Here is a 17,404-nt window from a genome sequence, read left to right on the forward strand (position 1 = left end):
TGGATGTAGTATGAATTAAATCACCAATAAATGTGTCACATCCTCCTAATGCCATAAGATGATATTAAAGAAACTGATGTTTACATATGTAAATAGCTCTCCGGAAGCACCGGCCGCGTGCTGACAGGATGTTGTGGAACGTGCAGAATGTAATTGACTGCAAAGATCTTCACTTAATTTAATGGCAGGTGCTTGTTTATGTCGCCACCTTGTGGTAGATCTTGGAATGTTTATTTAAATGAATAAAACTCTGACCTCAAGCTTTTGATGTGAAAATATTTCAATCAACGTGCTTCTACTGGGAAAAATATTACATTTCAAGGACACCGTTTATGATATTATCAGCACTTATTATTATTATTAATTTCCTATTGACTTACACTTTACACTGCCTAGCCTGCTACTGTAAATGTCAAACCAAAACTCTGAAGCGTTCACTTGCCTATTAATAAATAGTCCCAGTCTATTTAAGTTTTGGCGCTCTGCTGACATCAGGCAGTGAAACTAAGAAGAAAAAGCTGTGACTTATCTGCGTCAGCTGATTTGGCGTTCGAGCAAAGGCACTCCAGGATCAGGCCACTGCGTCCAGATAAGTCAGCAGGAAATGAAACAGCATCCTCTGTGTCACTCAAACACAGAGAACCGCATCAAGAAATGTGTTTTTAAAGCCTTCGCCTGTTCTAAAAGTGTGCAGAAGAGGTTAACTCATACATGATTGCATACAGTGTCTAATTATTTTGTGCGTGTTTTTGTGTGTATGCGTCATAAAACGACGACATCGGCACTTTGATCAGTGCAACTTCAACAAGCGACATAAGATGAAGGCGACATTTAACGAACAAGAGAAAAAAAACAACAACATAATGGATCAGTGTCACTATCGATAATCAATAGTATCCAATAATCATCCACGAATGACCCCACTCCAATAAAATGAGTTGTGAAGTTGCTGCATGGGGATTTTTGGGTTGGCATTTCGACAAAGGGGGCCGGGTTAACGTGACAGATAAGACAGACAGGAGACGCCAACACAGTCGTCAGACAGACAAACGGCCAAGGATGGATTCTTTCATCAGAGGTTGGTGGTAAATTCAACTCTCCCCCTCCTAAAACTTTAATCTTTCTATTTACCAAAAGCAGCTGCTTCTTTTTGCTTTATTAATTTATGTTTGCCAAGAACCATTTTATAAATGCAAAAACCAAATTCTTTTAAAATGGTTTCAGCTTTGAATAAATAAAAAAAAGAGCCAATTCTGAATGCACTCGTTTGATTGTGGCGACTCGTACCGTTTCCTGCAGGCACCTTGGTGATGCTAACCCCCCTCCTCATGTTGCCACACCTTCACTGCACCACGGAGTGCCCTGGCACGTGCAAGTGTAACCCCAATGGTGCGGTCCTCTGTGTTGGCAGCAGCATCACAGATGTACCCAAGCAGATCCCGGCCACCACTTACCTGCTGCAGATGCACAACACCAACATGACGGTGATCAACGAGCGGAGCTTGGCCGGTCTGGACCTGATGCTGCGGTTTAGCCTCACCCACAGCCTCCTGCACACCGTCCATCCCGAGGCGTTCCGAGTGGCTCCGCAGCTCCTGTCGGTCAAGCTGTCATCCAACCGTCTCGTCGCCCTTCCCCCTCGGATCTTCAGCCCACTGACCCACCTGGATCAGCTGCTGCTGGATGGGAACCGCTTGGAGAGCATAGCACCAAAGATGTTTGAGGGACTTTCGGATCTGCAGGTAATTGACCTCAGCCGGAACAACCTTGGTAGCCTGGCCGCGGAGCTTTTCACCGGACTCTCCAAACTCCACTTTCTGAACCTCGGCAGGAACTCCATCAAGGAGCTCCCACCTACAATCTTTCATCCTTTAACCAATCTGAAAACGCTCTTCATCTACAACAATGAAATAAAGACGCTGGACGGGGGGATGTTTGCCGGACTGGACAAGCTCACAGAGCTGAAACTGCACTATAACCAGATAGCCAGCCTCCCGCCTCAGCTGTTCTGGTCGCTGGGGAAGATGAACACCCTCACCCTGTCTGCCAACCAACTTCAGACCATCCCAGAGAAGACCTTTTACCACATGCCCGAGATGAAGAAGCTCACCATTTACAACAACCCTCTGTTAACTTTACCAGACCAGCTAATGGGTCACATGCCCCAACTGCAGGAATTTTACCTTTACAACACCAAGCTCACCACTCTTCCTCCCAATTTGTTTGCCAACATGTCGGGGCTGATCACCCTGAACGTGCACATTAATGACAGGCTCTCGGAGCTGCCCTCAGACCTGTTTTGCTGCCTCCCCTTCCTGGACAAGCTCTCTCTGAAGTCCAACAACCTGGTCCAGCTGCATCCACAGCTGTTTTCCAGGCTCACCAGGCTGAGGCTCCTCTATCTCAATGACAACAAGCTGCAGGGTCTACCGGGAGACATCTTTAGGGCCCTCATCCAGGTCTCCACAATAGATCTAAAGAATAATCAACTGACTACCCTCCCGGGGGAGAGTTTCGTGACCAATTCTGCTTTGAAATTTCTAAATTTGAGTGGTAACCCCTGGGACTGCGGCTGTGGTATCAGAGGAATCGCAAAATGGATAAAACACAATCAGGGTGTGGTTGCCGACAACGATGAAGTGATCTGCAGCACCCGGGACGACCGAGCCCGCCGCACCATCAGCTCTCTCTCCGATGACGACTTCCTTCACTGCGATGCTCTGATGGTGAAGAGTCGCCTTCCAACGTGGACAACAAAACCCACTGCCAGACCCCAGTCAGCTCCTCCACCGACCACCCCGGTGACCACAGCAACCCCTGAGCCTCAGACAGGCCCTCCACACGTCACCGTTCTGACCTCATCAACCCTGGCGTTGCCTCTTCAGGCCTCCACCTCCAGCCTGCCCAACACAGATGCCGCCCCCCCCTCCGAGGCTCCGTCAGCACACATGCCCACCGTTTTCTACCACAAAATGGTGCTTGAAGTGCATCGTGAGTACGTTCACAACAACCATCAGCGTGGCGTGGACTTCATTTGGTTCCTGCCCTCGGAGACAACCTTCACATGGTTCCTCATGTTCTCCCACATCCTCCTCGTGGCCGCAGGCGTCTTCCTCCTTCTCGCTACCTTGTATTATTTGTACCGCCTGAACAAGAGCATAAATACGCTGAGAGCCGAACCCTGAAAGGAAAACTGTAACCACTTTGGTAAAATAATTCAACTTTGTTAATTCTTACTTATGAAGATGTGGATAGATTCTGTATTTTAATTGACCAAACCATCAAAACATGGCAGAAAAATATGATTTATATGATTGCAAATTCAGGATATCAGTCACAAAGTTGATAGAATTCCTTCCTTTAATATGATCTGCTTGGTAACCTTCTTCCTAACTTTACCTTATGCACAGAAAATGCTTCCCAGGGACATCAGCATCAGTAGTTTTCCTCATACTTTTCCATCTGTATCCATATGAAGCAGCAGTTTTATAAACATGTGCTGGCATATTTACAGTCCAAGATGCCTCCCTGGTCATTCTTCATCTCTTATCTGAGGGTCTCTGGAATGAACAAGCTCGCCAAGTGGGAATATTTGCTACTTGAAAACATCCCCCAACTAAATTACAGTGTAGGAATTCCCGTTCTCGGTCACAGGTTTCCCAACAGGAAGGTCTGATTCATTCAGATTTAAGCTGTAACGAAACCAGGAGGAGGAAGGTCTGAAGCTTTTGCACAACAGCCTGTCATGGCCAGTGTGTTCAGCCTGAACCGCGTATCTAACATAGAATCAGTCATCAAGCAGCATGAAGCTGATTTCCTGGAGACGTTTCCAACATGTGAAACTGACGCTAGCGCAAAGGTAGAAACAAAACCCTAGATCTGATTTGTTGGACCAAATTATTATGTAATAAAAGATAAATTGGACTAATGGGACTAAAGGATAACATTGTTGTTGATGTTGGATTCAGAGCTCCAAAATGACAGCGGATGGTTCAAATTCCAACCACCAAACAATGAGAGGATGAATTAGTGGACGGCACAAAAATTCATTGCTATGACAACGGGTGATTAGTCTCTTCCAGTACGGTGAGTTCTTTCAACAGTGGGCACACACACACCCTAACCCTAACCCTAACCCACACACACACACACATACACACACACACACACACACACACACACACACAGAGTAGGAAGAGGAAATGAGAGAGCAATTTCAAAAACAAGTGGAAAAATCAACAATGATCAAATGTATGACTTTTAAAACTTTTACAAGGTTCAGGCCTCTGAACTGATCTGACATTACTGACTTTAATCCTCCTACCATGAGACCAGTAACTGTTGGATAACATTGTGTTGTGAGTTTCCAGTTCAGGCAGGGTGTTTCTGGTTCCTCCTTGTTCTTCATGTGTTTTGCAGCCATTTTAGCCTTAAATAAGGGACGTTTAAAACGAAGAACACTATTGGTGCAGAGGGTCATCCACTTATTTTCCCATGGACAACAAACAAACAAACGAATGAATATTCTCGATAATAGAAATTAGAATGATCACAAACATGTCATGCAAAAAAACAACCTGCTTGTGGCATCTATGGATTCCTCGCGGCAGCAACCGCCTGTGCATTATCTCCACCCTCGCTATCGGCTCTCTGTGGTGACGGGGGAGCTTTATGGTACAGTCCTGATGGATTTTCTCTAACGGCTGCGCTGGAAGACCAAATGCTCCACAGCATGAGAAGCATTTGGCTTGGAATGGTTTGTGGTTGTTTTGTAGTCGGTTGGGCACTAAATGTAGCTTAGCATGAACTTCCGAACCATAGGTTTGTTTATTTATGGCCCCCTGCTCCTCAGAGATGAGGCAAGGTCAGGGGTCGGCTTCCTGAACTGGGTCAGCCTCAGTTACGATTCCCATCTCCGACATCTGCATTCACTTACATGCACTCACGGACGTAACTGTAACTTTTAGTGTTTAAGTTGTCAGAGGGTGGAGCTCGCCCGACCATGCCCCCCACTCCCACCCCCACCCCCACCCCCCAAACCCCCACTCCCAGCCTCCAACCACATTTAATCCCAATCACCACATTCAGCAGAAAAGCAAGAGTGTGTAAGCTGGTACGGAGAGGGTGGGGGACCAGCTCTGAAAGTGTGGCAAAGGCAGCTGGTGCGATGACGAAGGGCAGTAAAATGTGATGGTGCGACAGTTCAGGCGCTGCTGGGAACTTTCATCAGAGGATTTGTGAAACTGACGAGTTCCTGCATAAAAGATAAGCAGCTCGTTCTCTCTCTCTGTTCACTCCACTTCCAGCCACTTCCAGAGGTAAGTCCTGATTCATGCACTCATGACTAGAAGACTCGTTTTTAAACGTTTCCAGCCTTCACGTCTTGCTGAACTCAGTGAACTGTTATCTTGTAACATCACAGAGAGTTTGTGTTGAGTAGGATGGGGATTCTCAATGAGGACTGTTCTAAAGTGGACTGTGGTTGTTGAGTGTGGTCTTGTTGTCCCACTGGAGAATAGACTATAGATTTTAACTGGGACCACAAGAAGAAATATTTGTTCTTGTTCTCAAGGACACACAAACTGTGGTGAGGATGAGAGAAATGAAACATTTTTATTTTACTTGTCACTCTCTAATGAGTGGTGGAACAACTGGTCACTGTACAGACAAATTTCACAGGAATGAATAGGAAAGGTTGTAACACGCTTGGGGCCAGTATTGCAGCAACCTTGAAGGGTTTTAGTCTGATAAACAAAGATTGTTTGACTCTTCAACCAAGCAATAACTCACATTTTCAAAGAAGTGGTGTGTAGTGTCCCAGCAATGACTCTGGAGGTCTCAATGCTCGATGAAACTCACTAAAAACTATTGTTTGATAATAAGATTATTGGTTGGACCCTTCCAATATTTGTGTAGTCATCAATAAATAGCACGGTTCAGTCTACAGGGCAGTGCTGGGGGTTTTGGTGTAGAGGTGGTTACAGTTGCCTATCTAGCAACAAGATCTCTGCTTCATCCCTGTGCTCAAGACCGTTCTGTGTGGAGGTTTCCTGTTGAGATTTCTGCAGTCCAAAAACAAGCCCATTAAGTTGGCAGGAGAGTGTAAACTGGAAGCCATTCATGGGGGGGCAAAATAAGGAAATAACCACGGAAATGAGAGGGTTAGGGTGTGTGTGTGTGTGTGTCCTGTGACAGTGTATACCCGCGTCACCCTGAGACTGTGGTATTTATTACACATAGTGAAGGTGATGTTCTCCTCTAAACTTCCAACAAATCCGACGCTGAGCATGTCTTCTGTTGCAGGAGAATCATGGACCTGCTGCTCACTCTCCAGGGACTCCTGCTTCTCTCGTCCCTCGGCGCCATTGTCGGGTCGTGTCCGGATGGATGCAAATGTCAAGGCACCCAATTTGTCTGCAGTGGCCTCTCAGAAGTCCCTGCAACGCTGCCCTCCACTACAGTGGCCCTCTCTTTCTCTAACTGCAGTATCAACTCCCTCAAACCGGAGGACCTGGCCCAATTTGCAAATGCCCTGACCATCTTTGTGGTCAAAGACAGCGCTCTGAAAGATGTGAGGCCTGGCTCTCTGGCCGCCTCCACGAATCTGAGCGCTTTAATGATTACTGGCACTGAAGTGCAAGATCTGCCTGAGGATTTGTTCCAAAGCCTGAAGATGCTTCAGTCCCTGAATCTGATGAGCAACCGGCTCCTGGTGTTACGGCCCGGATGGTTTTCTCAGTTAAGTGATCTGAAACTCCTTGACCTCAGTAAGAACTTCTTTACTACTGTTCCTGTGGAAACCTTTCGTTCCCTTACCACGTTGAACAAACTCTTACTGTCCGGGAACAACATCAGTCATCTGCCAGAGGAGGCGTTCAAAGGCCTGTCAAAGCTGAAAATCTTAAGGCTTAACAGGAACGCCCTGCAGGAACTTTCTGCGGGTACTTTTGATGACCTTGTAGGCCTTGAGGAACTATCCCTACAGAATAATTTAATCACTCATCTGCCCCCTGACCTGTTTGCAAAGACGAAAAATCTCCAAAAACTCTTCCTCTCCCACAACAGGCTCACATCTCTTCCACAGGGGGTCTTCATAAACCTGCCCCTCCTTTCCCAAATCTCTCTTTATAAGAATCAGTTGGAGAGTCTGGGACCAGGGGTTTTCGGGCCCATGCCCCTGAGGGAGTTGTGGCTGTATGATAATAAGCTCAGCCTTGTGGAGGATGACACGTTCAGCAACCTGACTCAGTTATTTCTCCTGGTGCTGAGTCGCAACCAGATCAGTCATGTGTCCACAGGAGCCTTTCGCGGCTTGGAGGAGATCGGGGAGATTTCGCTTCACACCAATCTGCTCAGGTCCCTGCAGGCTGGCACCTTCCGCGGGCTCCCCAATCTTTTCCACATCTCCCTGGAGCACAATTTTCTGAGCACCCTACCTGCGGGGGTCCTCCAGGGGGTGAGCCAGCTGGAAAATATAGACCTTCACAACAACTCCTTCCCTAATCTGCCACAAACGAGTCTAGACACCCTGACTGTAGCGACAAAGGTGCTTCTGCAGCAGAACCCTTGGAGGTGTGACCGGGATATTCTACCACTCAGAGACTGGCTGAAAAATCACCCGTCCAAAGCCAACCAAAGTCTTTTGATGTGCGAAACACCTTCCGGCATGAATGGCGAGCTCATCGTTCTGCTGAAAGACGACGACCTTATTCCTCTTAAGTCCACCCTGGAGCCTGTTGTGAATTCAACAGAGGACAGCAAACCCACCGTCCCTCAAAGCACACAAAGCACTTCCTCTTCCTCAAACGCTGTGAAGACCACCCCCAAGTCAGAGGTGGAGGAAAACGCCGGCGATGGGCAAACAGAGAATGAAACCGGTTTAAATGGCACCGCGGTCATTCTCACCGCCGTCGCCGTGGTGTCGGTTGTAATCATCACCACCGTCATCGTCAGCTGCATTTGCTGGAGGCGGAAAAAAAGAGGAAGAGCAGACATCGGTCACAGCAATAAGAATTCTGTGCTGTAGCTCGGCCCGCCAGCAAGAACTTTCAAAGTGCTGCTCTGGTTGCTGTGGAACCTCCTGTATGCTGACTTTTAGTGCTTCCAAGGCCAGATCAAATCCTCTTTAAATGTCACTGATTTTATTTTGGTAGCATTATTCCTTCCATGTAAATGTACAATCAGTTGCACTTAATTAGCAATCATGTTATCATTTCCTGAACTAAATGGCATTCAACTGGTGTCTCTTTCACCTTATGATTGTAGAGGATGACAACTTTTTCATAAATGTATTTTCTCACACAGTATGTTGTCCTTAATTATATCTGCATTGAAAGAAAAAAGAAAGAAAGAAAGAAAGAAAGAAAGAAAGAAAGAAAGAAAGAAAGAAAGAAAGAAAGGAAGAACTCCAGCAATAAATGTCTGCTACCACTAATCAAATCACTGTGAAATGCTGCCACCTAGTGGAAAATGTGTAGAAAATTGTCTCCAAAACATTTGGCCGAGGTCCAAAATTCCGCCAAGTGCAGGTTGTTGACTAAACCCGACTCATTCAAAATACACCACTATTTCCTGACAATAATAATGTTCTTTGTCCTATAGAAGCCCATCAAATATGAAAAAACAAAGGACAGTACATGCATAATTTTTGTCGAAAAGGAAATGGAGGCATTAGTAATTCATAACGTGTCATCATCTCCTGTATTTGACTGCATCCAAACCTGTTTAAGATTCATGTACAGTATAAAATGATCATGTACAAAAATAAAATGACTGAGCACAAACACACATCTGCAAATAGTTGTGTCTGCCGGTAAAAGGAAATCTGGAACAAAGTTAAACATTGACTGTCTGCAACATGACACAACAAGCAAATAAAAATTAGAGCTAGTTTCACAATCTTTAAACAATCTACCTGTTACAAAGTTTTGGGGGCTACGCTGTTGTTTTCTTTTACAATATCCGTCAGTTCTTAGCCATCAAAAGCCTTTAACAGTCAACCATTGTCACGAGGACAGTAATACTGGGAGTTTCCACTGCCTTTGAAAGAACACTTAGAGTTATGACACTTAGAGTAATGACAATAAATAGTACGTTGCTGGTGTTAAAGCCAGCTTATTTTAGTCATTTTGGAGCCAAACCCAGTTACTGGGAGCAGAACCTGGCTGATATGCTTCATAAATCTACGGCCTTTCCTCTTATCTGAAGCAGCAGAAGTGGGCGGCACCACGCATCACTTATGAAGCAACGCGCTTGGAGCCCATCGGCCATAAGATAACGGGTGAGGCAGGGCTTATTTCTGTCTACTGGCATCTGTACCGACCTGTTTTTATCTGAGGAGGACCACCAGTAAGGTAGGCGAACACCTGTGCACATTCGACTGACACAACACAACGGTACTGCAGAACACCTTTATACACCTTGTCACTTTTCTTACAGTGGAAAACATGTCAAGAGGTGAAGCTTTTGCTCTGTTGCTCTGGTTACTGGTTAAGCCATCGCTGTGTCAGCCCGAGGAGTATAAGGACTGGTATATCTTTAGTTCCTCAGTGACAGATATCCCTCGTGTCCTGATACCCGGCGTGACGAAAGTTTATTTTCTGAGTAGTCACATTGAAACGATCCCTAAAAAAGCCTTTTTTGAAAATCCCCAACTTGAGAAGATTGAATTCATGGAGTCAAATGTTGCATCCATAGAACCAGGAGCTTTAGAGGGTTTGGTTAACCTCAAAGCTGTCGAGATCGCCGGAAACCCACTGGCAACCATCCCAGCCGGAGTCTTCAAAGACCTCGAAAACCTGCAGACGATCGTACTGAAGAACAACAAGCTCCGTAATCTGGAAAAAGGATTGTTTCAGGGCCTTAAAAATGTCAGAGAGATCCAACTTCATGGCAACGAGATTGACCAGATTGAAGAAGGAACCTTTGATGAGCTTGAGAACCTCGAACGTCTCCATTTAGCTAAAAATAACATCTCCTCCGTATCTACAGACCTGTTCTCAAAACTTGCCAAATTACAGACTCTAAGGCTTTATGAGAACCAGCTGACCTCCGTTCCAGAGGATATTTTCCACAACCTGACAAATTTAAAGGAAGTTGCTTTATCTGGAAACAAATTAACAGAATTGTCACCAAAGCTGTTCCCACACAAGGACAAATTAGTCAAACTCTATTTGGAGAATAATCTCCTGACAACATTACCGCCCCAATTCTTTGTTGACTTCCCTCAGCTTAAAACACTCACACTCCAGAAGAACAATTTAAGGACTCTGCCACCCGTGCTTTTTGAAACATTGCCTAAATTGTCTAGTTTGAGCCTGAGTGAGAACAATCTCAGCACTCTCCCTAAAGGATTATTCAGCCCTCTGGAGAAAATGAAGACACTCGACCTGTCTAAAAATCACTTTGTCACCATGAGCGCTGAGTATTTTGAAGGTCTTGGGGGGCTGAGAGAGCTGAAGCTAGAAAATAACAAGATCCACTCTCTGGATGCAGATGTTTTTCACGAGCTTCCATCATTGACCACGCTCAGATTAGCACACAATGACCTACGGACTCTTCCTGGTGATACCTTTCAGCCTCTTGTGAAACTCACCAAACTTGACCTCAATAACAACCCTTGGCAATGTGACTGTAATCTGGTCCAACTTCACTCCTGGATTGTGTCAAACTCCAAAATATTGACTTCTGCTGCCGTCTGCGAGAGTCCAGAAGCTCTGAAGGGACAAGAAATCAAATCACTGAATGAGGATCAATTAATTTGCCCCACTCGTCCTCCGACAACCGCATCACCCACAACCACCATCTCAATACCAACAACGACACCCATGACTACAGTGATAACAACAACAAAATAAGCAACCACTGCACTCACAACCCTTCCAACCACATGTGTAACAACTGTGCCCACCACAACTTTACCAACAACTACAACAAACAAACGCCGGCGATGGGCAAACAGAGAATGAAACCGCTTTAAATGGCACCGCGGTCATTCTCACCGCCGTCGCCGTGGTGTCGGTTGTAATCATCAGCACCGTCATCGTCAGCTGCATTTGCTGGAGGCGGAAAAAAAGAGGAAGAGCAGACATCGGTCGCAGAAATAAGAATTCTGTGCTGTAGCTCGGCCCGCCAGCAAGAACTTTCAAAGTGCTGCTCTGGTTGCTGTGGAACCTCCTGTATGCTGACTTTTAGTGCTTCCAAGGCCAGATCAAATCCTCTTTAAATGTCACTGATTTTATTTTGGTAGCATTATTCCTTCCATGTAAATGTACAATCAGTTGCACTTAATTAGCAATCATGTTATCATTTCCTGAACTAAATGGCATTCAACTGGTGTCTCTTTCACCTTATGATTGTAGAGGATGACAACTTTTTCATAAATGTATTTTCTCACACAGTATGTTGTCCTTAATTATATCTGCATTGAAAGAAAGAAAAAAGAAAGAAAGAAAGAAAGAAAGAAAGGAAGAACTCCAGCAATAAATGTCTGCTACCACTAATCAAATCACTGTGAAATGCTGCCACCTAGTGGAAAATGTGTAGAAAATTGTCTCCAAAACATTTGACCGAGGTCCAAAATTCCGCCAAGTGCAGGTTGTTGACTAAACCCGACTCATTCAAAATACACCACTATTTCCTGACAATAATAATGTTCTACTGAGGAACTTTGTCCTATAGAAGCCCATCAAATATGAAAAAACAAAGGACAGTACATGGATAATTTTTGTCGAAAAGGAAATGGAGGCATTAGTAATTCATAACGTGTCATCATCTCCTGTATTTGACTGCATCCAAACCTGTTTAAGATTCATGTACAGTATAAAATGATCATGTACAAAAATAAAATGACTGAGCACAAACACACATCTGCAAATAGTTGTGTCTGCCGGTAAAAGGAAATCTGGAACAAAGTTAAACATTGACTGTCTGCAACATGACACAACAAGCAAATAAAAATTAGAGCTAGTTTCACAATCTTTAAACAATCTACCTGTTACAAAGTTTTGGGGGCTACGCTGTTGTTTTCTTTTACAATATCCGTCAGTTCTTAACCATCAAAAGCCTTTAACAGTCAACCATTGTCACGAGGACAGTAATACTGGGAGTTTCCACTGCCTTTGAAAGAACACTTAGAGTTATGACACTTAGAGTAATGACAATAAATAGTACGTTGCTGGTGTTAAAGCCAGCTTATTTTAGTCATTTTGGAGCCAAACCCAGTTACTGGGAGCAGAACCTGGCTGATATGCTTCATAAATCTACGGCCTTTCCTCTTATCTGAAGCAGCAGAAGTGGGCGGCACCACGCATCACTTATGAAGCAACGCGCTTGGAGCCCATCGGCCATAAGATAACGGGTGAGGCAGGGCTTATTTCTGTCTACTGGCATCTGTACCGACCTGTTTTTATCTGAGGAGGACCACCAGTAAGGTAGGCGAACATCTGTGCACATTCGACTGACACAACACAACGGTACTACAGAACACCTTTATACACCTTGTCACTTTTCTTACAGTGGAAAACATGTCAAGAGGTGAAGCTTTTGCTCTGTTGCTCTGGTTACTGGTTAAGCCATCGCTGTGTCAGCCCGAGGAGTATAAGGACCGGTATATCTTTAGTTCCTCAGTGACAGATATCCCTCGTGTCCTGATACCCGGCGTGACGAAAGTTTATTTTCTGAGTAGTCACATTGAAACGATCCCTAAAAAAGCCTTTTTTGAAAATCCCCAATTTGAGGAGATTGAATTCTTAGAGTCAAATGTTGCATCCATAGAACCAGGAGCTTTAGAGGGTTTGGTTAACCTCAAAGCTGTCGAGATCGCCGGAAACCCACTGGCAACCATCCCAGCCGGAGTCTTCAAAGACCTCGAAAACCTGCAGACGATCGTACTGAAGAACAACAAGCTCCGTAATCTGGAAAAAGGATTGTTTCAGGGCCTTAAAAATGTCAAAGAGATCCAACTTCATGGCAACGAGATTGACCAGATTGAAGAAGGAACCTTTGATGAGCTTGAGAACCTCGAACGTCTCCATTTAGCTAAAAATAACATCTCCTCCGTATCTACAGACCTGTTCTCAAAACTTGCCAAACTACAGACTCTAAGGCTTTATGAGAACCAGCTGACCTCCGTTCCAGAGGATATTTTCCACAACCTGACAAATTTAAAGGAAGTTGCTTTATCTGGAAACAAATTAACAGAATTGTCACCAAAGCTGTTCCCACACAAGGACAAATTAGTCAAACTCTATTTGGAGAATAATCTCCTGACAACATTACCGCCCCAATTCTTTGTTGACTTCCCTCAGCTTAAAACACTCACACTCCAGAAGAACAATTTAAGGACTCTGCCACCCGTGCTTTTTGGAACATTGCCTAAATTGTCTAGTTTGAGCCTGAGTGAGAACAATCTCAGCACTCTCCCTAAAGGATTATTCAGCCCTCTGGAGAAAATGAAGACACTCGACCTGTCTAAAAATCACTTTGTCACCATGAGCGCTGAGTATTTTGAAGGTCTTGGGGGGCTGAGAGAGCTGAAGCTAGAAAATAACAAGATCCACTCTCTGGATGCAGATGTTTTTCACGAGCTTCCATCATTGACCACGCTCAGATTAGCACACAATGACCTACGGACTCTTCCTGGTGATACCTTTCAGCCTCTTGTGAAACTCACCAAACTTGACCTCAATAACAACCCTTGGCAATGTGACTGTAATCTGGTCCAACTTCACTCCTGGATTGTGTCAAACTCCAAAATATTGACTTCTGCTGCCGTCTGCGAGAGTCCAGAAGCTCTGAAGGGACAAGAAATCAAATCACTGAATGAGGATCAATTAATTTGCCCCACTCGTCCTCCGACAACCGCATCACCCACAACCACCATCTCAATACCAACAACGACACCCATGACTACAGTGATAACAACAACAAAATAAGCAACCACTGCACTCACAACCCTTCCAACCACATGTGTAACAACTGTGCCCACCACAACTTTACCAACAACTACAACAAACAAACGCCGGCGATGGGCAAACAGAGAATGAAACCGCTTTAAATGGCACCGCGGTCATTCTCACCGCCGTCGCCGTGGTGTCGGTTGTAATCATCAGCACCGTCATCGTCAGCTGCATTTGCTGGAGGCGGAAAAAAAGAGGAAGAGCAGACATCGGTCGCAGAAATAAGAATTCTGTGCTGTAGCTCGGCCCGCCAGCAAGAACTTTCAAAGTGCTGCTCTGGTTGCTGTGGAACCTCCTGTATGCTGACTTTTAGTGCTTCCAAGGCCAGATCAAATCCTCTTTAAATGTCACTGATTTTATTTTGGTAGCATTATTCCTTCCATGTAAATGTACAATCAGTTGCACGTAATTAGCAATCATGTTATCATTTCCTGAACTAAATGGCATTCAACTGGTGTCTCTTTCACCTTATGATTGTAGAGGATGACAACTTTTTCATAAATGTATTTTCTCACACAGTATGTTGTCCTTAATTATATCTGCATTGAAAGAAAGAAAAAAGAAAGAAAGAAAGAAAGAAAGAAAGAAAGAAAGGAAGAACTCCAGCAATAAATGTCTGCTACCACTAATCAAATCACTGTGAAATGCTGCCACCTAGTGGAAAATGTGTAGAAAATTGTCTCCAAAACATTTGACCGAGGTCCAAAATTCCGCCAAGTGCAGGTTGTTGACTAAACCCGACTCATTCAAAATACACCACTATTTCCTGACAATAATAATGTTCTACTGAGGAACTTTGTCCTATAGAAGCCCATCAAATATGAAAAAACAAAGGACAGTACATGCATAATTTTTGTCGAAAAGGAAATGGAGGCATTAGTAATTCATAACGTGTCATCATCTCCTGTATTTGACTGCATCCAAACCTGTTTAAGATTCATGTACAGTATAAAATGATCATGTACAAAAATAAAATGACTGAGCACAAACACACATCTGCAAATAGTTGTGTCTGCCGGTAAAAGGAAATCTGGAACAAAGTTAAACATTGACTGTCTGCAACATGACACAACAAGCAAATAAAAAATTCGAGCTAGTTTCACAATCTTTAAACAATCTACCTGTTACAAAGTTTTGGGGGCTACGCTGTTGTTTTCTTTTACAATATCCGTCAGTTCTTAGCCATCAAAAGCCTTTAACAGTCAACCATTGTCACGAGGACAGTAATACTGGGAGTTTCCACTGCCTTTGAAAGAACACTTAGAGTTATGACACTTAGAGTAATGACAATAAATAGTACGTTGCTGGTGTTAAAGCCAGCTTATTTTAGTCATTTTGGAGCCAAACCCAGTTACTGGGAGCAGAACCTGGCTGATATGCTTCATAAATCTACGGCCTTTCCTCTTATCTGAAGCAGCAGAAGTGGGCGGCACCACGCATCACTTATGAAGCAACGCGCTTGGAGCCCATCGGCCATAAGATAACGGGTGAGGCAGGGCTTATTTCTGTCTACTGGCATCTGTACCGACCTGTTTTTATCTGAGGAGGACCACCAGTAAGGTAGGCGAACACCTGTGCACATTCGACTGACACAACACAACGGTACTGCAGAACACCTTTATACACCTTGTCACTTTTCTTACAGTGGAAAACATGTCAAGAGGTGAAGCTTTTGCTCTGTTGCTCTGGTTACTGGTTAAGCCATCGCTGTGTCAGCCCGATAAATGTAAGGACAAGTGCAACCAGCAGCTCTTTAGTTCCTCAGTGACAGATATCCCTCGTGTCCTGATACCCGACGTGACGGAATTTTATTTTCTGAGTAGTCACATTGAAACGATCCCTAAAAAAGCCTTTTTTGAAAATCCCCAACTTGAGAAGATTGAATTCATGGAGTCAAATGTTGCATCCATAGAACCAGGAGCTTTAGAGGGTTTAGTTAACCTCAAAGCTGTCGAGATCGCCGGAAACCCACTGGCAACCATCCCAGCCGGAGTCTTCAAAGACCTCGAAAACCTGCAGACGATCGTACTGAAGAACAACAAGCTCCGTAATCTGGAAAAAGGATTGTTTCAGGGCCTTAAAAATGTCAAAGAGATCCAACTTCATGGCAACGAGATTGACCAGATTGAAGAGGGAACCTTTGATGAGCTTGAGAACCTCGAAAGTCTCCATTTAGCTAAAAATAACATCTCCTCCGTATCTACAGACCTGTTCTCAAAACTTGCCAAACTACAGACTCTAAGGCTTTATGAGAACCAGCTGACCTCCGTTCCAGAGGATATTTTCCACAACCTGACAAATTTAAAGGAAGTTGCTTTATCTGGAAACAAATTAACAGAATTGTCACCAAAGCTGTTCCCACACAAGGACAAATTAGTCAAACTCTATTTGGAGAATAATCTCCTGACAACATTACCGCCCCAATTCTTTGTTGACTTCCCTCAGCTTAAAACACTCACACTCCAGAAGAACAATTTAAGGACTCTGCCACCCGTGCTTTTTGGAACATTGCCTAAATTGTCTAGTTTGAGCCTGAGTGAGAACAATCTCAGCACTCTCCCTAAAGGATTATTCAGCCCTCTGGAGAAAATGAAGACACTCGACCTGTCTAAAAATCACTTTGTCACCATGAGCGCTGAGTATTTTGAAGGTCTTTGGGGGCTGAGAGAGCTGAAGCTAGAAAATAACAAGATCCACTCTCTGGATGCAGATGTTTTTCACGAGCTTCCATCATTGACCACGCTCAGATTAGCACACAATGACCTACGGACGCTTCCTGGTGATACCTTTCAGCCTCTTGTGAAACTCACCAAACTTGACCTCAATAACAACCCTTGGCAATGTGACTGTAATCTGGTCCAACTTCACTCCTGGATTGTGTCAAACTCCAAAATATTGACTTCTGCTGCCGTCTGCGAGAGTCCAGAAGCTCTGAAGGGACAAGAAATCAAATCACTGAATGAGGATCAATTAATTTGCCCCACTCGTCCTCCGACAACCGCATCACCCACAACCACCACAGTTATTGCAACTACAACCACCATCTCAATACCAACAACGACACCCATGACTACAGTGATAACAACAAAAAAAGCAACCACTGCACTCACAACCCTTCCAACCACATGTGTAACAACTGTGCCCACTACAACTTTACCAACAACTACAACAACAACAACTATACCCACCACAACTTTACCAACATCTACAACAACAACAACTATAACCACCACAACTTTACCAACAACTACAAAAACTATAACCACCACAACTTTAACAACAACTTTACCAACAACTACAATAACAACAACTATACCCACCACAACTTTACCAACAACTACAATAACAACAACTATACCCACTACAACTTTACCAACAACTACAATAACAACAACTATACCCACCACAACTTTACCAACAACTACAACAACAACAACTATATCCAC

The 17,404-nt window shown here is 44.3% G+C and overlaps 3 protein-coding genes across 5 annotated transcripts; all 3 read left to right on the forward strand.

Annotated features, from left to right (window-relative positions):
• Positions 1–975: 975 nt before the first annotated feature.
• On the forward strand, positions 976–11,865 carry LOC101075407 (uncharacterized). Its single transcript, XM_029828393.1, has 6 exons — positions 976–1,078; positions 1,300–3,184; positions 6,304–8,025; positions 8,099–8,108; positions 9,208–9,280; positions 9,439–11,865. The coding sequence occupies exons 1-6, from the start codon at positions 1,060–1,062 to the stop codon at positions 10,854–10,856; spliced, it is 5,127 nt and encodes a 1,708-aa protein (XP_029684253.1). The 5' UTR covers positions 976–1,059; the 3' UTR covers positions 10,857–11,865.
• A 233-nt stretch (positions 11,866–12,098) lies between these two features.
• LOC115247145 (leucine-rich repeat-containing protein 15-like) lies at positions 12,099–17,315 on the forward strand. Of its 3 annotated transcripts, none has more exons than XR_003886194.1 (3): positions 12,099–12,431; positions 12,517–13,988; positions 17,238–17,315. XR_003886194.1 is itself a non-coding variant. In XM_029827716.1 (2 exons), the coding sequence occupies exon 2, from the start codon at positions 12,525–12,527 to the stop codon at positions 13,932–13,934; it is 1,410 nt and encodes a 469-aa protein (XP_029683576.1). In that variant the 5' UTR covers positions 12,100–12,431; positions 12,517–12,524; the 3' UTR covers positions 13,935–14,007. The 3 variants fall into 3 exon arrangements, 1 of the variants encoding a protein (XP_029683576.1); XR_003886193.1 differs by lacking the exon at positions 17,238–17,315 and adding an exon at positions 17,106–17,162; XM_029827716.1 differs by lacking the exon at positions 17,238–17,315 and having other exon boundaries at positions 12,100–12,431; positions 12,517–14,007.
• Positions 14,007–17,381, forward strand: LOC101074965 (leucine-rich repeat-containing protein 15-like; the record flags this gene model as incomplete). The annotated part of the gene is made up of 3 exons (XM_029827717.1): positions 14,007–15,518; positions 15,604–16,936; positions 17,276–17,381. Coding segments are annotated over exons 2-3 (1,431 nt in total), but the record flags the coding sequence as incomplete, so codon positions are not given.
• Positions 17,382–17,404: the final 23 nt, after the last annotated feature.

The sequence above is a fragment of the Takifugu rubripes genome, chromosome 20 (assembly GCF_901000725.2).
Source record: "Takifugu rubripes chromosome 20, fTakRub1.2, whole genome shotgun sequence".
NCBI classification, from domain to species: domain Eukaryota; kingdom Metazoa; phylum Chordata; class Actinopteri; order Tetraodontiformes; family Tetraodontidae; genus Takifugu; species Takifugu rubripes.

Excerpts from the sequence above, each read along its gene's own strand:
- LOC101075407 (XM_029828393.1), top strand. Across the intron at positions 3,185-6,303 it reads ACGCTGAGAGCCGAACCCTG|GAGAATCATGGACCTGCTGC; the intron begins AAAGGAAAACTG and ends CTTCTGTTGCAG. Across the intron at positions 9,281-9,438 it reads CATCGGCCATAAGATAACGG|TGGAAAACATGTCAAGAGGT; the intron begins GTGAGGCAGGGC and ends CTTTTCTTACAG.
- LOC115247145 (XM_029827716.1), top strand. The coding sequence starts at position 12,525 with ATGTCAAGAGGTGAAGCTTTTGCTCTGTTGCTCTGGTTACTGGTTAAG.